Source organism: Neurospora tetraspora, assembly GCF_033439725.1.
Source record: "Neurospora tetraspora strain CBS 560.94 chromosome Unknown B0H65scaffold_1, whole genome shotgun sequence".
In the NCBI taxonomy this organism is placed as follows: domain Eukaryota; kingdom Fungi; phylum Ascomycota; class Sordariomycetes; order Sordariales; family Sordariaceae; genus Neurospora; species Neurospora tetraspora.
In genome coordinates, this window is record NW_026944383.1 from 6161764 (window position 1) to 6181468 (window position 19705).

A 19705-nucleotide genomic window follows, 5' to 3' on the forward strand; every position below is an offset into this window, starting at 1 on the left:
GTTTTATGAGAAAATAGCTTGTCGGAGGAAGGTGATGGAATAAGAAGTTATTCTGGTTGAACGACTTAATCACTGACGAAAAGAAACGAAGGTAGTTAGTTACCAAGCTCACCTTTTCAAGCGTCCACTTCCTCGGTTTTGCTTTTCTCTTCCCGTTCGTTCAACCATTATTACTCCAATCCCTTACTTCAAAAACCCTTCTGAGTCACTCACATCGTGAATCTCACAAACTCATTCACATTTGAAGCGAAAGGCTGTGCCTAAGTAACAAACCAACAATTGAATCAAGATCTTTACCTACCTAGCTAGCCACCAGATCTCTCCTTGAACGAGCATTCAACATTGTAGAACCCCCATTGGACACTTGGTGACTGTCATCGCAATTTGAAGTGTCCGTTCATCAACAAACAGGTGATTTAAGTTATCTGGAGCCAGCCATTTGGTCATTGGGTGATTGGTTTTTCTTAACTACTCACCCATCTCTCGTGGAGACTGGAGGATGTTGCAATAGGTCGCAACTTCCACAGCTATCTCCACCAGTGAATGACTACGTACCTACTGTTTGAGCAAGCCTACCTTTACCAGACAGAGAGTCGAATGGCAAGTTTGGCTACGAGCTACCTAGTTTACTCGTTCAGTTTACTTTTAGATTTCAGTAACTCCTTCCCTCATGTATGTCCAGCGGGCGCACGCGCTGGTTAGGACTCAACGTATCAGCACAGTGAAGGGAGTGGCTTGCCACTTGCCGCTTGGCCGAAGTGGTCACACAAACCGTTGATGAGGCTGGCTGAGGTCGGCGTGAAGTCTAGACTCTAAATCGAGTTATGGTCAGCCGTTAGCAAAATGGACACTCATTTCCCGACTAACTGGATTAAATGGCTTCCAAAGGACAAGGAAAATAATCTTCTTATCAGTATGTCCCATGAAGTGTTGCTTCTCCTGTTCGTTAGTGACATCCCTGGTTTCTCGCTTGAAATGGGCGTCCAAGAAACTAAAAGCCGAGATTCGAATTCAGTATCAGCCAGCCCAGTCAATATTGGACGGCCCAGTTGGAATATCCGGCTAGTATTTAGTTCATCAGCCTCTGTGAAGTTGCTCAGCGAACAAAACTGTACGCTCCATAGCCCTTCGTGCCCTTCAGCCTGATCATGAACGATCCAGCTGCCGCTTCAATCTCGCTCATGGATGCCGCACACTGTCAGGAGGACACCCTCAGTCATGGAAAAGACGAATGAAGGAGGGTAGAAGGTGGTGACAGATATTCCAATCAAGATTGCATGTGCGGCTCTAGGCCCTCTCTCAAGCCACCCGGTGGCTACCTGTCGTGCCCTCTTCTTGGGAACACGGAATGCCCTTCGAACCGGTTCCCCAGGACGCCACCAAAAGCACAAACTCCCCAGGGGCGGTAGTGTCAGCGAACGTCAGCAACCGAAGTTGTTCGGGATAGGTTGGAAGTTTTTGTGGGCTTAAAGAGGGGCGTGTCACACCACCAAGCTGAAACTAGTAACCCATCAAAACCATCAGAGGGTGTCAACCACACAACCGGCGAGCTTGGGATGAGAAGCGGCCATGCCGAATGTTTGGGACGACCAATACAACATCAAGCATAGCGGAAGCAATTGCCCATTATATTCCGCTGGCATTTCCAAAGCCACTTCTGGAGAAGTGACCTTTTCGGGACGTCGTTTGTCATGTAATGACAACAGACATTTCCGGAAGAATCAGACTGATTCTGAGCAATCATCGATATGCTGCAGCTCTAGTTCTGACGGTCTTAGACGTACATTAGCTCGAGGAGCGAGGTCGTAGTGGTGATATCGTGACCGATCTCATTGGGATAGGGCTGCACCGCCAAGACACCATCTTGGTGTGAACCGTGGGAGGCCTTGGAAGGTCCACGCGTCAAGGAGGTTTATAAAAGCAAGACATCCACGCTTGTGGCTGAATTTGCCGACGGAATGGATCTTCTCGTCAATGGTCTCACCTGCTGCACTCATAAGTCATTTTCAACCCCAAATTCCTGCAAGGGAGAGAGCGAGGTGAAATATCAAGAACTCTCCTGCCTCTTCGCACTTCCATTTCTCGTTCCTGATCCCAATTGTTTAACAATATTCGAAAAATGGCGGGCAACAACAACGGCGATTTAGAAAGAGGTGGAGGGGAGGCACAGAAAGACACGAAACCACCACGCTCGCCACTTGGCTTGTTTAAAGGCTCGGTCGAATCACTGACACGCTGTTTGAGCCGATCATCCAAGGAATCCAAGCCCGCGTCAGAGACATCAGGCAAGAAATACGTCCATACGCCGACTCACGCAGCCGCTTCGCATCTCAAGACAACCAGGACGAGGAACATGGACCGGGCAAATGAAGTCCTTTGACCATATTGATGGGCAAGGCGTGAAAAGATATTCCACCTGAGGCGCAACTTGTTAGTAAGTAATGAAGAAGGTTCTTTTGAAAGTACAACGGGCTGACTGGGGGCAAACCTTAGGCGTCTTTGTGGAGCACGATGTTGATGAGCCAGACTACACCCTCAAGCACGAGACACCGCCTCAAGTTTGGTTCCACGCAACGAGCCTAGTCCAGAATGCTATCCTGCCTCGGAATCTGAGCGAGCGTCGAATAAGTCCGCACATTTCGAAGCCCTCAGCACAGGCCGAGTCACAGGAGGCGAGAGACTTCAAGCGACCAGGTCCAACATATGACGACGGATGGAAGACGACGAGTTTTAGATTCGTGATTGGTGGAAAGATGTGATCCGGGAATAGAGGACTCGCCGTAGGGGGAACATGGTTCGATAGGAAGCAGAAACACGACTGAAGCAGGTGATGGCGGTGATGGTACCCCAACTCTTAGACCCCAAGGCAATAGAAGACTCGAGGCGCAGTTGCTCGGATTAAAGGGCGACACTTGTGACCGTCGAGATGATTCCAATATTGAGTGGAGGGGATGAGCCCCATGTCAATTTCTCCTGGCTTTGCGTGAAACAGCTTTGCCCCCAAGGCACCTGGGAATTGTTGATGTACCGCTCGAAATATTGAACCGTTATAGGAAGTTGCTGAGCATCTTTCTTGGGCTGACCTTGTTGATTAGGGCCAAGGGCTCTCGAAGGGCTCGGAAATCTCGACGGAAACAGGCGCTCAGATCAAGGTGTAGATAGTCCGAAGCCGGTCAGTCGTATACCTAGCTGAGTAGTGAGTAGTAGCCAGGACCAGCACCCAGGGGTAACGGGGTGCCCCTGGCATTAGCGCAACACCAGGAACTGCACGTCAACATAGCCGTTCCCGCATCTGCACATCAGCTCTGTGATGCCCTCGAGAGGCTCTGTGTAAGCTCTGAATCGTATCCGAGTTGGGAGGGGCAGTGATGGTGATGATAAGCGTGGCGCAGCACCAATAGTGTCCCGTCGTTGGTGGTGATAGCCGCAGAGAGTAGCACTGGCGAAGCGGCGCGGCTGTACAAGCGCGGCAATTCAGGAGCAGGACTCAATGACCATGATGCTTGATTCAAATTTAATGGTCTCGGCAGGGAAAGACGACGTTGGTGACGACGTTGGTGACAGGAGCGAATCTCGCATGCGTGCGGTATCGACGTGGTACAAAGTCGGCCGGTTCGATGTGTCGATGCTTGTTGTTAATATCAGGAAGCCAATCAATTCCCTTCTGATACCCCACAGATGTTGTCCAATGTGATGGTGTTGGTTCTGTGAAGGATGTGATGTTGAGGAGAAAAAGCGACAAGTGGAAGGAGCCGAGGAGGAAAGGAAAGGAATCACCAGGCCTCGCTCCTCACTGGTCACCGCCCCAGGAGGTCCGGTTCGCACCTTCCCGCTCTTTAGCGCACGGCATCCGGCAACCCGCCCGTTAGCGGCTCAGGTACAGCGTGCACGTACCTGACGTTTTAGTGGAGAACCCCCTCCATTTCGGTGGGGTTTTGTTTCTTTCAGCGCTGTTGGTGTTTTGTTTCAGGCGGGCCGTGACTAACATGAATCTTCCCGTCGGTTCCCGTCATCCCGTCCCCCACCCAGGGCAGTTCGGCCTCGGACTCGTCCGGTCCCCCTCGGCACCCATCCCACCGTCATCTTCATCTCCCGCATCGGCCGACCTCATCTCCGCGTGATCAAAAACACGCCGGTCCACACACACTTCCCTCGGTCTGCTGCCGACAGGATAACACCCTCAGGAGAGGACTGACTAATCGAGCAAACCCCCAATCACTGCTGAAACGCTGCAGACTCAGCTCTTTGCGCCAATGGAGGTCGGGGAGAGACGACTAGACGGCGTATCCGGCCTTGACAGCAGCTGCCTGATTGATAACAGAATTTCTTGGCGAGTTCTTTGAGTGTTGGTCAAGCAGTACGAGTTGCTTCATGCTGAGACTGGACCAAGTGTTGGTGCGACGCTCCTGTCAGTCAGTCTCGAGGTGGCCTTGAAGGCAGCAGCAATTCATCACTCGGCCATCATGACCGGTGTGTGAGAGACTTGGCCATGCTGCGCCCTCGCCATACCCTACGAGCCTTCCTGAAAACGTGTTAAACGGTCATGAACGCCACCCCACAAGGCGAACAAGTGGCCTTCCCATTCTCGGGAACCACGCCAAGCGAATGGGGCCAGAGGAAGGTATCCAGATAAGCATTTGGATTTGTGCTACGGAACACGCCCGTGGTTGACACTGACATCCATGGCCAAAGTCTCTTATTCGTCAGTGAGGCCTACGGGCCAGTCCAGTCGGCATCGAGTAAAGAAATGCGGCCGAGTCCTGTCATCTGTTCGCGGGGAAATTCTGGGAACACAGCAATTTACAGAGGCCCGGACTATCGATAAAATCGCTGCCCTGACGCCGGTCGCCGCTGCTGTGTAAATCCACAAACTCGTCCGTTGCTACCCATCAAGCTGAATGGGTAGCCCTATGCACGGTTCGCCATGTATGAGTGAGTGCTGCCCCAAACACTGACCTGAGCCTTAGCTGGTTGGACGGCTGGCCCCAAGCAGTGTGCATTTTGCTACCTTTCTATTGCTCCCTCGAACCATGCTGTGCATTCTCTACTCATACCAAAAGTGGTATGCGTAATCTGGCTGTGTCGTAGGTTACCATTTGGGGGTCGGGAATGCTGCAAAGGACGACGTCGTCCTCGGCCTTTGGGCGGGTAGGTATGATGCGGGCTGCAACGCTACTCGTCGGTTAGGTTGGTGGAGTCCACCCTCTGGGGGCCTCGCTTACACAAGCCAACCGACTCTCATTTCTCAAAGGGACGATGAGAGTCGGTTGGCTTGGCTGTGGACTCCACCAACCTAACCGACGAGTACCGTAGGTCTATTTGAGTTACTGAAGGGGGGCCGAAATAGAAGCTTGCAGCCCTGTTGGCCAATGGCAGGGCATCACCACCCTGGACCCTAGGGCAGATCTTGGGATGGCTCAAGGGGACCAGGGTTGCAGGGTCGAGTTGACCGGAGATGCTTTGGAATGATCCCCAAACAACATCCAACAGAGAGGATGCTGAGTCTGGACAACAACCACCTGGGGTGCCAGTCGAGGCACTATCTATGGCCAACATGGATGTTGACCCGCGGATGTCACATTCTCATCCCTTGCCCGCGGATAACTTCCTGGACGGATACAGACACCAACACCATTCCTCGCTGAACTCGGCACTCTGTAAAAAAACTACTACGCATCCACGATGAGAACGAGTGAAAGATGGTAGAGTATGACGTGCGTGACCACGCCACACTCGGCACAGGAACTCCTCCATGTTACTCTACCCGTCTCTCAGGCGTCCATTACTTCTAGGTGCCCCCTTTGCAAGTGCGAAGACCAACCCAACCATGCGGGTCAGCCGTAATCTGTACGGGTCGTACAACACACATCGACAAAGGTCCCAGGCCCCAGCATTCCGATGCTACCGTCAGGGCGGCCACTTGCGAATATTATCACTCGCCTCCCCATGCCTCTTCTTTTTGTTTTGTCTTTTGGCCCAAGGTTCTTCGCCTTCTTGCTGGTGTCATCATACCGTTGGCTGAGAGTTCCATAACTGCAAAGCAGAAAACGACACCTTTCGGCACCGACAAGTTTTATCACTCCGCTTCACCCTTCACACGCCATGTACAAAGACAAATTCACATTTCCACCCTAGTCCTTTCCCTTTCTTCCGTTATGCCCGGGAGGCTCCGGCCAAGATGCTGTCAAAGCCGGGATCCACAATCCGAAAGCTCGTCTCTCCACGGAAGACCCTGTTTGTCGAGGAATACGAGGGCTCTTACTTTCACCACGACGATGAAGGCTACAGGTCGGTCTACAGAGAGCTTAAAATGAGGTCATGGGGTCTTCGAAGGGGTTCAAAGCCTGACCTCGATGTCCCGAAGAAAGAGGACCTTCACAAGATACTCACAATTATCCCACCCTTTCCCGACACTCCGCTCTCATCAAGGTCTTCTTTGTCCAGCTGCGGCTATAGCACAGACCACACCAGTCCTCAATGTTCTTCCCGGCGTGTCGGAGGCCAAAGTCCTCAGAGGAGTCCACTTCTTTGTCCTGAACACCTCGAGCACCAGCCACAGCAAGCCCGAGGGAGAAGCCAACCCTCCAGCACGACACCGGGAACGCCTCCCAGAACACCAAGTACACAAGAGTTACACCAAATTATTCTTCTGCCGCCTTCACCTCCCCTGCAACAAGACGAGCCGAACCGGGATTATACGATTCGTCGACCAAGTATTACCTTGACTGGCCTGGGGATCAACCATCAATCTATATCTGCAGAGGAGATTGCCGAAGGCTATACCGGCTCACGAGAGCAACATCGTTCACCAAGCAATGGATATTCGAACGACATCCAGCAGCTCATTCCGGAGATGGATAGGGCATTCCAGCCACAACGGTCCCCGATCGAAATAAAGCTGCCGTTACCGGCGCTTGTGATCCCGCCGACGACATATTACTCGGCAAATCACACAAAGCCTTTGACGCCTGCAGATACTCCCTCCCAATGGAATAAAGCGCGGAGAAGAAGTCAGGCGTCATTGCAATCCTTCACACAGCCTTCCAAAAGGTCTTTCTTGCTCACAAGCCCGGCAAGGTTTGCTTCGGCCAGCAGGACAAAGAGAAAGAAGTCAAAGAAATCCCAAAGGCGGCCGCGCATAGTCAGCACACAGGTATCAAGATGGGCACTACCAGACACTGCCCGAAATTTATTCGAACGTTTCAACCCTATCGAAGCTAATGAGGTGCTGCCGGAGAGCGTCTTGCAGGAAATAATGGACCGAGCTTGTCTAGCCCAGTCAGCGATGAATGATGGAGTGACGGCAACCGGTCAAGAAGGTGATCAAACGTCTCAGCAGCCCATTACGCCTGTCGAACCGTTCCACCTAGACGACTTGCCGACACGGATTGACAATGCCGGCGTGAGCTTGACTGTCACTTCGGCAACTCCTCCACTTGAGACGGCACGACCGTCTTTATCTGATCACGGCGAGATCACCAGAGACGACTGCGCAACACCAAAGCAGCAGTTGCAAGAAGATGGACAGAAACAGAACCGGCCGAGAAGTCCTCCCGTCGCCTTGGCGGAGGATGGAAAGGAACACAGCCTACCCATTATGTTTCGCCTCGAAGAAGAAGAAGCACAACAACCTCCAAAGCCCCCGAGTGTCGCCCATCTTACACCTTCCACTACCGGTCCCATCAGGCCCGTACCGCGGCGCACTCCGTCCAGGCAACTACCTCCTCTTCCGACCATTCCTGAGGGCATCACCAGTTCGATGTTGACACCTACGTCTACCTCATCACCTGGATTTGGCTCCGATGCCAACAATGACGACTTTATCTTCCTCAAAGGCACCCCATACACTTGGACAATGCCATCCTTCCGTCACGGACCAATCCGATTACCCAAACCCGAGCCTCCCATCAACCTGCTCGCCGCCAATGCTGAATATGGTCTTGACTGGGTAGCCTTCCAAATCTCGATAGGAAGCGGTATCGGCGACTTCGACAGTGACCCCCTTGACTACTCGCGGCCTTCGGATGCTGAGCTTAATGAGCGCGACGACATTATTGCCTGGTTCTCCGGTTTCGGGTTCGATGGGTATGGTGCATTGAGGACCTTTCCGACCGCCGACGAGGAGATCGAGCTCATGAAGCACAGACAAGAAAATGCCCCTTTGCATACGCATTCCGCGAGTTCTGGTAGCCCCTTGAACATGGGTAGACGAGAACCTCCAGACAGCGGCAGCAGAGGCAGAGTACCAACCGGGAACGCACTTCGTCGGATTCAGCATTTGCAAGCATACGACTGGGACCGAAAACATTCCCATGAGCGGTCGGCGAGCGTCAATGGTCATCTTCCTCTCCATGCCCCTGCAACTCACATTGCTGCTCATCAGATGCAGCAACAACAACAACAACAACACTATCTGCCCTGGATATCACGAGAGACACCTTCCTCAACCTGGCCTATCGAACGTCAATCAAGGGACCATCTCGAGAAGCCTACAACCAACACTCCCTATGGTCACGCTCACAGCCAAAGTTGGAGTTACTCGCTGTCACCTTTCCAAGCGCCAACATCCAATCCCACCGTTCGCCGGGATCATAGCCGCGGTCGCAGTCAAAGCGATGCCGCCAACAACAACAACACCAACACCAACAACACCCTGGTTCCAACATCAATCAACCGCAATCAATCACCAACGCTGCGAACGTCAACACCAACAAAGACTTTAACATCCCGGCTCCAGCCATCACACACTCAAAGACCCGGGACGCCACAACATCAAATCCAACAACAATACTCCCTTGCACTAACATCATCCTCACTATTCTCATCACCAACCATCCAACGATCCGAATCCCCCTTTCTCCCAGGAGGTTTTGCTTTCCAATACGAGCAACAAACGGTTATTCCATCGTCGATTGTCCCAACAACCCAACAACATCAACAAGCACCACCACCACATTCACAGCCGACAAAGCAAACAGCCAAGAAAATCTCCCAAGCAATCGATGCGGCCCGCGCCCGCACTTGGCAGCAAGGGTCTCAAGGACCTCGCCACCGCCGCGCCGACTCGCAAGAAAGTATAAAAAGTCTGCCGCAGAGCCCGGCGCTCAACATGGTGGTTTCAAGGGACGTGAATGGCCAGGAGTACGTGATCCCGATGGGGTTCAATTTGGATCATGACTTGGGGGATTTCCTCAAGTGGGAGGCGGAGCATGTTGCGTTGGGGATTGATTGATTCATTGATCGGCTGATTGTTTGCATGGAGTTGATTGTTGTTGAAGGGGTTGGAATGTTGAGGGAAAGGAAAAAGGAAATACGAGTTACTAGGGGGCAAACTGAACTAATGGCGTTGAGTCGTTTCTGGTTTGGGTCCAAGGTCTTTTTTTTACGCATCTTTCTGTTACTTTCTTTTACGATACCACTTTTTAGTTGATCTATATCATGGCGAAAATAATTTTCCTCTTCAACAGCAACGATTGAAATGATTTCTTGTTGAGTGTACATGCTGTGTGGACTATCTCGCTTACACAGTAGTCAACAAGGACTCTGAATATCAACATCACTGTCGCAAAAAACACACCATGCGCACATCATTCACCTCAGACATCCATCTACCTCATTTATTTCTCAGCAAAAATCGATCGTTCTACCGACCATGTAGGCCAGGGGCACCCGACATATACGGATGAGAAGGTTCAACCTGAGTCACGACTCCCATGAGGCGATGCCACAAGGCACAAGTCGTTCCGCACCCTTCATAGGAATCCATGCCACAAAGCTTTAAATGAGGCGAAAGACGAGCAGTACCTGCATCACTCCAAGGCCCTACATCATCTTCATATTGTCAGGACCAAGCAATATGGACAGGCTTGCCTCATGGTTGCCTGCACGGTCGGCCGCACTTGCTTAGGTACTTGGCCCACGATGTGGGAAGGAAGCAGTTGATATGTAGAAGGCACATCCTGCTGGGAGAAGGAGGCTGCCCACCCAGTTGCAGGCACAGAAGGAAGCGAGCCACCGCATCACGAAGGGGAAGGAGGTCAGTGCTGTCAAGGAAGGAACGAAACTATTCCCACAGATAAGCCAGACGGCTGCTTCGAAGTTTGGTGGGCAACGAGACGGGGAATCGTGTTCATAACCAAGTCCCCCCCAGCCAAAAGGCTGGTTCCTTTTTCTTCTCAGAACGGAATCAACCACATTACCAAGTCTCTGACCTCCGCACTTTGTTGCATTACATATATCTTATATCTTGATGTGGAGAAATGGTCTAATGTTGGTCGTGCTGCACTCGATTTGTCTCCTTCGTCGATGACTACCTGCCAAAGAAAGCCAAGTAAGTCAACCTGAAGTTGCCTATTCATATTGCTCCGGATTCTGAAGGCAGATGCTGATCGATACTTCGAGCCAGGAACACTGCAGGAGATGAAAGTGTAGCTGCTGATGAGGGAACATCGACTTCCCCAAGCTCCCGCAGGCAAGTGCCATGAACCGTCGATGCGTCCAACCGGCGTGTGCTCGTCTTTTAAGGATAGCCATTGTTGGACTTCCGTCGGGCAAGGAGTTGGCTCAATCATCTTTATCACAACCAAGTCATATCCATCCATCGCCGCTCGCAGCGTTTCCACGCATCAGCTACGGATGGATGGATTTCATGCTGTGTCTCTTTCAGATCCTCCTCCTTCCTCCATCCCAATATTTCGATGCGAGTGAAGGCCCACCAAAGCCGTCTCACGCCCTCCCGCACCTTCCATCCCATCTCAACCCTCGCTCCTTCCCTAACTGACCGACCAACCTGCCCTCCCTCGCTCCTTCCCTCTTTACCATCCGGTATTTAACCCCCCGCCCCGCGCCTTCCTTCCACCTCAAACAGACAATCAGAAACAGTCACCCGACTGCCGAGTTTCCAAGTGGGCAACCACACAGCTCGGCTCGAGGCGTGCCGCGTTCGATTCCCGGACAAAGCACTTGACAAAAAGATATTTTCTGTATACCGCGCCGATTTGTAAGCGAGACGGCACCCAATGTTCCCGCTCAATGTTGAGCGAGGACGGATGTCATTCCAGTGCAGCAGGAAGAGCTTACCGTGGTGTAAGATGCTGTCCCTGGCCGCTCCTTGAGTGGACCTGGACTGTCCCGTGACCCAATGATAAGTCGCGTATGCAGTCATATCTAAGAGACCTTGTCAATAGTACTCAGAAGGCACGGTATTCTTCAGACTCTCGAGATTGAGTACCCGTGATTGGTGCGAAACATTCGAGGGAATGGGTACAGGGACCGAACTGGGGGGAAGAATAAAGATCGTGCTTAGTCGGGTTTCTGGATTGTCTCCTATTTTTTTTCGAGTTTTTTTTGCTCGTGCATTTTAGATAATAAGGTTGAAATTGGTGGTTGCTGCTGAGATCGCCCTGTAGTTCCTTCTGCCAGAGATGTTAACGCTTGTGATGTCGTGATGCAGTGTGGTTCATTAGGAGGGAGGGATGATAGCTCGGACTGATATCACGGTAAGCAGTGCACATTTACCTCGCGATGGAACCGTCACGAGATGAACAAGGTTCTGCTTCCGATGCGCAACTCACAAATATAATATCACCAGATCTTGCGACAATTGATAATGCTCAACAAAGTACAGGTAACCTCGAGTTGACTGTTACCACGCGTCAGTAACACTTGATGTCTACGAACCTCATGCCTCACCCATATCAACATCATCACCCTCCCCTTCGGTATCACTCTCCTCATCCCCATCCGTCGCATACGGCACAAACCGAAAGTCCAAGAAACTCAACCCAGCTCCTCCTCCCGGAACCCCCCCGCCCGCACCACCAACCCCTTCCACCTCCACCATAAACTGCATGCTCAACACTCCCTGCCCATCGCCCCTCAAGCTGACCTTGCTCGCAATCCTCATCGCCTCCGTCGCCGCCTTGATCGTGTCAAACTTGAACGTCTGGCTCCATCTCCTCTCGCCTTTAGCCCGATCCACCGCCCTCACCGAGAACGTCTCCAACAGATCCCTTCCGCGCTTGAAATCCACCGTGCTCTCCACCCCCGGCGCTCCCGCACCACTGTGGCTTCCGGACGTCCTGAACCGCAGATACGGCTCCTTGCGTGAGACCACGATCGTCAGCCGCTCGGGACTGATGCTGCCCACCTCCGCCAGCGCGTCGAGCAGGTAGCGCGCCTGCATGATCACCTTGAAGGACAAGTCGTCGACGTCAAAGGGGATGTCCTCGGGCATCTCGGGGAGGTAGGTGGTTAAGTTGCAGGTCGTCTTGACGCCGGCTTCTTCGAGGATGATGCTGAACGGTCCGCCGTCGGAGGGGTAGCTGAGGATGCAAGTGCCGTTGGAAGAGGAGGCGGATCCGCCGCCGTGGAGAGTTTGGTGGCTGAAGGCGTCTGAACCATTACCGCCGCGGTGCTGGTGATTCAGGCGTGGGTTGCCGCGCACGAGGGGGTCGATGTCGGAACGGGCTTGGCGGGCGGCGACGTCGGCGACGCCGAAGATTTGGAGGGTCTCGAGGAAGGCGGGGAGGGAGATTTGGAAGGAGACGGGCTCGGGGTCGTCGGCGGCGTCGTCGTCGTTGTCATGGGCTGAAGGGAGGTTGGTGGTGTAGCTGGCGAAGAGGTTCTTGTTCCAATGGGCAGCGCCTTGCATGACGCGGGCGTGGTCGGCGCCGAATCTGAGACCCTCGGGCGTGATTTCGACGTGGATTTTGTTGGTGAAGCCGATCGCTTTGAGGAGCTGGTAGAGCGGGCGCGTGGAGCTGGCGACTGCCCTGAACAAGGGAGGGCCGGCGTCTTGAGTTGGTTGTGACATGTTGCTGGCTGGAAAATGACCTCGAAGATCTATGTATAATAAGCGTAAAAGGAAAGATGGCGTGTGATGCGTGTGATGTTCAGAACTCGGCTTGCTTTTTGGTATATGACTCTATGTATTGTACAGAATCTCGCGGGGTCCGTAGTGCGAGAAGACTGCTCTCTTCTGTTTTTTGATCTCCAGGGTATCTCAGTATTAAACGTAAACTCCGACCGCGCAGAACATGTAAACAACGCCAAATCTGCGCCCAAAATTGGTCAGCGTTGAAGTTCAGGATAAAAGAGTGGTTGGATTGTAAAATGAATGGTCGAGTGGACACAGTCGAAGCACAACGGGGACGTACGCAAAGGCCAAAGAAGCCGGGATGCCCAAGAGAGGCAGATTGACGATGGACCGGTCTAGGAGGTGGTTTCTGGTTAGCACAAGGTCAAATTGGGAGGTGTCCAGGCTGAAATAAAATCACATACTGAGAGTAAAAGCGCCGGTCAAGGTAAAGCCGATGAGGAGGAGGAGGAACGCAACGAAGAATTGGCTGCCTTTGCCAACAGTGGGAAGAAACGGGCTGCCAGACGCGGCGTGCCAGACCTCGAGCAGTGGTGAATCCATTTAGCCTGGGGAGCAATTGGTTGCGGATAGTAGAAGATTGTACAATTCAAGCTAAGCTCAAGATCTGGACATCCAGGGCACGCAAGAATCAAGACCGAGGACAGGAAATGTTGGTGCAATGGATTGAGATTCGACAGGAGTTCGAGAGAGCTTCCCCAGATCCAACTGAAGCTCCAGCACAGATCGGGACCTGACAGTGGACAGCAGAGGGACGACACCAGACGCTGCAGTGTGGTGAACGTGTTCGGAGCTGAAACGGTTTAGCGTCGACCGAGCTTGGTCCCGCCCGCGAATCTTAACCCCTGTTAGTCAGCCCTGCTGTTTCCACCTTGACGGAATGGTCCACTTCCTCCTGCTCCCGCTCCGCAACCACCGCTCCACCACACGTCTCCCGACGCGGTCACACTACGACAACGGACGTCAATCAACCATCGTCAATCATCGATTCATCAATCGCGAACACATCCAAGCATCGATCGGTCCTCAGCCGAGGCGGATATGCCCGCTAATTCCGTCGCGGCCCTGCCGTACAACATGAAAATGAAGGAAGAAAGTCAGTCTCCCATCACCCCTCTTCGCTCCACGCCACATTGCCCCTCAATCCCCTGCGCAAGCCTCCCGGCGCGGACATGACTGACATCGTGTGAAATGGCAATAGACACCAAGCGTAAGGCTACCGAGGAGCCTACCTCTCCCTCGTCGGCGAAGCGAATTAAGCATAGCGACTCGACCGAGGAGACGGAGGACACGAAGAAGCCAAAAATCCCCGCCATTCCCTTCCCCGAGAAGGCCGCCGTTATCGAGGAACGCAACGGCGAAATCGAGTTCCGTGTGGTCAACAACGATGGCGAACGCGAAAGCCTGATCATTCTCACCGGCCTCAAGTGCATCTTCCAGAAACAACTACCCAAGATGCCCAAGGACTACATCGCCCGTCTTGTCTACGACCGGACGCATTTGTCCATCGCCATCGTCAAGAAGCCACTCGAGGTAGTTGGTGGCATCACATACCGACCATTCAAGGGCCGCCAATTCGCCGAAATCGTCTTTTGCGCCATTTCTTCCGACCAGCAGGTCAAGGGCTATGGTGCTCATCTCATGTCGCATTTGAAGGACTATGTCAAGGCTACCTCGGACGTCATGCACTTCCTCACATACGCCGACAACTATGCCATTGGCTACTTCAAGAAACAAGGCTTCACAAAGGAAATCACACTCGACAAGTCAGTATGGATGGGCTACATCAAGGATTATGAAGGCGGCACTATAATGCAGTGCAGCATGCTTCCGCGAGTACGCTACCTCGAGATGGGCCGCATGCTTCTCAAGCAGAAGGAGTGTGTTCAGGCCAAGATCCGTGCCTACAGCAAATCCCACATTGTCCACCAGCCCCCCAAGCAGTGGAAAAACGGCGTAACACCCATCGACCCTCTCTCAGTCGAAGCCATCCGCGCTTCAGGATGGAGCCCAGATATGGACGAGCTCGCCCGTCAGCCACGCCACGGGCCCAACTACAACCAGTTGCTGCACCTTCTCAATGATTTGCAGAATCATGCCAGTAGTTGGCCCTTCCTGGTACCCGTTAACAAAGACGAGGTGCACGACTACTACGATGTCATCAAGGAGCCTATGGACTTAAGTACCATGGAGGACAAGCTTGAGAAAGATCAATACAACACGCCCGAGGATTTCATTAAGGACGCCAAGCTCATATTCGACAACTGCCGAAAGTACAATAACGAGAACACCCCTTACGCAAAGTGCGCCAACAAGGTCGAGAAGTACATGTGGCAGCAAATCAAGGCGATTCCCGAGTGGTCACACCTCGAGCCTTAGAAGGGTGGAAGTCGTGAGGACCGTCAGATGGAGGAGCAAGATGTTGCCCAGCATGACAATGACAACTCTGTCACACATGGCATATACGAAAACGTTGTTGCCCATGTCGACAATGATAACGTTGATGCTGATCCGGATTGGAGCGAAAATCGTCCCGCTACCAGCGCTAACCGCGTCGGTCGACCCCCCAAACGTGGCCGTGGTAGGCCAAGGATCCACCAGAGAGGGAGAAACACGAACAGGGGCCGTAGCACATGGACACAGCCCCAAGCTCAGAAAGAACCGAAAGCACATGATCAACCATCTGGAGAGAAGAAGACGGTCACTCCATTTTTTGAACCCAGGAAAACCCGAGCCACCGCTAAAAAGGAGGATCTGGTGTTACAAGAGGCGATCAGGACTAGTACTGAACCTGACAGTCGTCATGGCAGCCGGGCACTGTCCGCTGGTGCTGACAAAGAAACGGTGATTATGAATACTGGCTTTGATGCGCGCGCTTCGAAGGCTGGCCCTGAAAAGTCACGTCCCGATTATGCAGTACAGCCGTTACAGAATCTAGAAACAACAAAGAAGCTACCAGACCAGGAACTGGATGGTGGAAAGAAGACAGGAGGAAATGGCACTGAGAGTAATGTCTCGAATGTGAGCCAAGGCCATACTCAGGGGTTCATACAGGCACCAGAGCCCCTCATCTACCCAGACGGTTTTGGGAAATGGGAACAGCAAGCTGCGCTAGACCGGTATGGAGAAGATGTCCTCTCGGAGTTTCGAGGAATATGGCGAGAAATACTCAAATCCATCGACACCGACGCCCCAAATCGGAGGAGTGCCGTGGACGTATGGAAGTCGCTGTTGGATCCCGATTTGGCTACTCGATTCCGTGCGTCACTGTCAGCGCGGTATCGTGAATACACCAACCGGTGTAAACAAAAGATGGAGCAGGGAACACCTAAACGAAATTCCTCCGGACAGCCAGGGAAACGACAACATGAGGAGGCTGAATCACCAGAGCAGGACGACTCGCCAGTGCCGCCGCATCCGAAACGACGCAAGCGTGCGGCATCGCCTCCATCTGACAGGTCGATGCAGCAACAAGAGCAGCAGCAGAACCAGCCAGGGAAACGGCAACACGAAGAGGTTGAATCACAAGAGCAGGAAGACTCTCCGGTCCCGCATCCGAAACGGCGCAAGCTTGCAACATCGTCACAGTCTGACAGTACCTTCTCGGACAGTTCTGGACCGAGACAAGGTTCTGCATGGCGGATGATAAGGGACCCATATGGGGAGTCTGTCACGGACCTTCCGCGGAAGCACGATATAGAAGCGGAGAGCCCAAGCAAAAAGGTTTCTTTCAGAATTCGGAAGGAAGGAATTTCAAAAACACAGACCCAGAGGAAGAACAACCCTATTGGGACGCGCTAGAAACGACGGGAGGGCCCATACACAGCGGAAATGGAGGCTCTCGAGGACGAGCGAGCGTTTAGCGCAAGAGAGTGGGATAGTCTTGGTGCGGATATGGCGTAGACATGCAGTTGGCGGTTTTCGCTTTCTTTTCGTTTTATACCCTTTTTCGGTGGTTGAAATCTATTATGATTTGCAGAGGATGATTTGAGTTATAGCCATTAACTAGCGTGAAGGTAGTACTTTTCATCTAAATATCTTTCTTGAGCCATCATCCATGTGTTAAATATGTGATGTATGGCCCCAAGTTGATCTGCCTGTGGTTCGACCTGCTGGACTACGGCAAGCAAGTACGACGTTCCCACAACTCATCTCACTCGGCAACGGATGGATATTCAGGCAACAAGGTAAGAGACTCTCATCAGTACGTGTGTGGAATCATATTGACTCGACGTTATCAATACATGGTATCTCGTGCTACAAGCGCCAGCAAACACAAAATCATAGGTAGTTGTTGTGTCCACTCCCCAAACAGAAAGGTGGCTCGCAAAGTAAGACTCCATTCTTCATTAAGTGAAAGAAGAACAACGTCAATTAAAGCAAATCATAATCATGCCCCTCTTCAACTCAAAGAACACCAACTAGATAGCGGCGCGCCTCTTGAACTTGGCCTTCAGCTTCTCAAGCTTCCCCTTCCTGGCGAACTTCTTCGTAAACTTGGCATCAAAGGCATCCAGCTCAACCGCCCTCTTGCCCACATTCGCGGGGGTAATATCACCGCAATCTGGCCTCTTGAGCTTATCACCAAACTTGTCCGCGGCCCAGATCAGCACGCCATTGGTCCAGCCGAAGCCTTCCACGACCTCGTACTCGCCTCCGCCACCAGCAACGTTGGTCGAGCTGTCAGAGTACTTCTCAAACATGATGCCCTTGGCGTCGGAACCGAGACCCTGCAGCTTCGGCGTCTCCGATGTGGATCCGCCGGTGGCGTACCAGGTGCAGAAGGTCGAGTCGACGTAGCGCTGGGCAAGACGGAGGGCCAGATTCTGAGTCTCCTGGTACGCCGGGTCATCCTCGCCGAAGGTGGCCGGAGTGTTGAGGAGACCGTCCATGAGGACGTGCATGAGGGGTGGCCATACGTTAGGCTCGTCCCACTGTTGGCCAGTGACAAAGTTGGTAGCGGGAATGCCGCCGGCCTTGTTGTCGAGTAAGTTCTTGACCCGGTCAAAGGCAAGCTTGACAGCCAATGGATTGGCCTTGAGCTGGTCTGGGGCAGCACCAGTCCAGAAGGGGAACATTTGGTTGATAGAGAAGAGAACCTGGTAGCCTTCGGGGGTGCCGCTGGGCTTTTCGAAGGGGAAGACTTGAGGGTCGGCGGGCACATAAATATTTTGGGAGGACGATGTTAGGTTATAATCAAAGTAACTCCACAGGGTCGAGTTCCACATGAGCTTGTACATGGCTTCGCTGCGCTGTTCGGCTTTCTTGGCCCACTCCTCAGCTTCGTCCTTGTTGCCCTGCTGAGCGAGGAACTTGCCGATGGTGACCTCATTCTGGTAAAGAATCGAGTTGAGGTCAACAGGAACAATTTCGAGGACGTTGAGCGAGCGGAGAGGGAAGTACACGTCCCGGGCTGCGTCGTTAGGGTTCTTCAGCCACCTAGTACTGTAGTCCCATCCTGACTCGGCGCCACTGGCGAGGTTTGCGTACAGCTGTGCTTTCTGGGTATCATTAAGAGGAGTTTTCTCTGGGTAAATGATACCAGAGGTAGCATAATAAGAGTTGTTGTTGGCGGTAATGTAGTCCTCACTGTAAGACTCGGGACGGGGTTGGTTGTTGTCGACGTGGTATCTGCGAGAAAAGATGTTAGCCAGACATGCTCAGGTCATGCCAGATCGTTCTTCCGCTCATTCAACTCACCTCTGGAGAGAATATGTCTTTCCATCCGCAGTGACTTCGACAGTGCGGTTGGTGATCCACCACTCCCACTCCTTCTTCAGAATTGGCACCGCTCTCTCAAGGATGCTTGTATCATTGGTGTGTTCAACATAGATCCTGACCATCTGCGTAAGGAGTGGAGGCTGCGAGCGGTCAAGGTAGTAAAGCCTTGCTCCGTTGGGAACAAATCCGATCTGCTCCACCAGGTCAAGGAAATTCTCAATGGTGTTCTTCGAGATCTCGGTGAAGGCACCTCCCGTGCGGAGAAGACCTTCAAGAATCCAGAACGAGTCCCAGTAGTAGGGCTCACGGAAGCGGCCACCAGCCACGACGAAGGTACGGTTGACGGGGATGAAGCTGTTAGCGCATCCCTTGCATATTTCGCCCGCGCCAACGTATTTTCTGGTGAGATCTGGCCAGATGTTGATGACCGAATCGACAAATTGCTTGATCACATCGTCACTGACATTGTCAAGAAATGTCGGCGCTACATGGAGCTGGTCGGTTGGTACCGCTTCAAGCTCGCCACCAGCGGGTCCGAAGTAGGTGTTGAGGAATTCGTGGAGCTCCGAGTTGTTGCTCAATGGGAGGGTAAGCTTGCTGAAAGCTTCAAGGACCTCATCGACGGGTTTGATGGTGGGCCTACAAGGAAGTTGGGTCAATAACGTGCTCATATCACCAGGAGATGTTGGCCAATGACTTACATATCAACGAAGGTCTTTGAATCGGAGAATGGACGAGCAAGCTCAACCTGGTGAAGAAGCTCGCCATAGCAATAAATTGGCGAGTCACATGGAGCCGTCACTGAGCCATTGACATACAGCGCGCGAGCTCCAGGCAGAATGGCAGCAGCCAGGGGCACAGCTGCCCCAAGGACTCGTGATACCATGCTTGTTGTTGGTGTGAAGTCGGGAAGATGTTGATGGCTTCACTGCCTCATAGAAACTGGCGGTAAGTATTTCGAAAAAAGTGTTTATGGGGGGAAGAGAGAGGAATAGCAGGTTTATTATACCTGCACGCGGCAATAAGACAAAAAGCTGGTCCAGATTCCCAACAGTCAGGTCCAATGCTACCAAGTTCTGCAACTCCACAAGTTCGGTGAGAAAATCA

The 19705-nt window shown here is 52.6% G+C and overlaps 7 protein-coding genes across 7 annotated transcripts; 5 read left to right on the plus strand and 2 right to left on the minus strand.

Moving 5' to 3' along the window:
- Positions 1-852: 852 nt before the first annotated feature.
- On the plus strand, positions 853-1284 carry B0H65DRAFT_54848 (uncharacterized protein). The gene has a single exon (XM_062829584.1). The coding sequence runs from the start codon at positions 916-918 to the stop codon at positions 1144-1146; it is 231 nt and encodes a 76-aa protein (XP_062687044.1). The 5' UTR covers positions 853-915; the 3' UTR covers positions 1147-1284.
- A 935-nt stretch (positions 1285-2219) lies between these two features.
- B0H65DRAFT_54867 (uncharacterized protein) lies at positions 2220-3116 on the plus strand. The gene has a single exon (XM_062829591.1). The coding sequence runs from the start codon at positions 2442-2444 to the stop codon at positions 2757-2759; it is 318 nt and encodes a 105-aa protein (XP_062687045.1). The 5' UTR covers positions 2220-2441; the 3' UTR covers positions 2760-3116.
- A 2850-nt stretch (positions 3117-5966) lies between these two features.
- B0H65DRAFT_54881 (uncharacterized protein) lies at positions 5967-9704 on the plus strand. Its single transcript, XM_062829604.1, has one exon. It carries the CDS (start codon positions 6179-6181, stop codon positions 9230-9232), a length of 3054 nt encoding a protein of 1017 aa, XP_062687046.1. The 5' UTR covers positions 5967-6178; the 3' UTR covers positions 9233-9704.
- Positions 9705-11680: 1976 nt separating this feature from the next.
- Positions 11681-13420, minus strand: B0H65DRAFT_417803 (Rad1-domain-containing protein; the record flags this gene model as incomplete). Its single annotated transcript, XM_062824111.1, has 3 exons — positions 11681-12818; positions 13134-13212; positions 13282-13420. The coding sequence occupies 3 exons, from the start codon at positions 13418-13420 to the stop codon at positions 11681-11683; spliced, it is 1356 nt and encodes a 451-aa protein (XP_062687047.1).
- A 363-nt stretch (positions 13421-13783) lies between these two features.
- On the plus strand, positions 13784-15636 carry B0H65DRAFT_555050 (Bromodomain-containing protein). Its single transcript, XM_062830010.1, has 2 exons — positions 13784-13973; positions 14079-15636. Exons 1-2 carry the CDS (start codon positions 13919-13921, stop codon positions 15254-15256), a joined length of 1233 nt encoding a protein of 410 aa, XP_062687048.1. The 5' UTR covers positions 13784-13918; the 3' UTR covers positions 15257-15636.
- B0H65DRAFT_54948 (uncharacterized protein) lies at positions 14797-16929 on the plus strand. The gene has a single exon (XM_062829660.1). It carries the CDS (start codon positions 15284-15286, stop codon positions 16676-16678), a length of 1395 nt encoding a protein of 464 aa, XP_062687049.1. The 5' UTR covers positions 14797-15283; the 3' UTR covers positions 16679-16929.
- Positions 16930-17233: 304 nt separating this feature from the next.
- On the minus strand, positions 17234-19599 carry B0H65DRAFT_54973 (glycoside hydrolase). Its single transcript, XM_062829680.1, has 3 exons — positions 19300-19599; positions 18578-19237; positions 17234-18508 (listed from the first exon to the last, which is right to left on the minus strand). Exons 1-3 carry the CDS (start codon positions 19482-19484, stop codon positions 17299-17301), a joined length of 2055 nt encoding a protein of 684 aa, XP_062687050.1. The 5' UTR covers positions 19485-19599; the 3' UTR covers positions 17234-17298.
- Between the last annotated feature and the right edge of the window lie 106 nt (positions 19600-19705).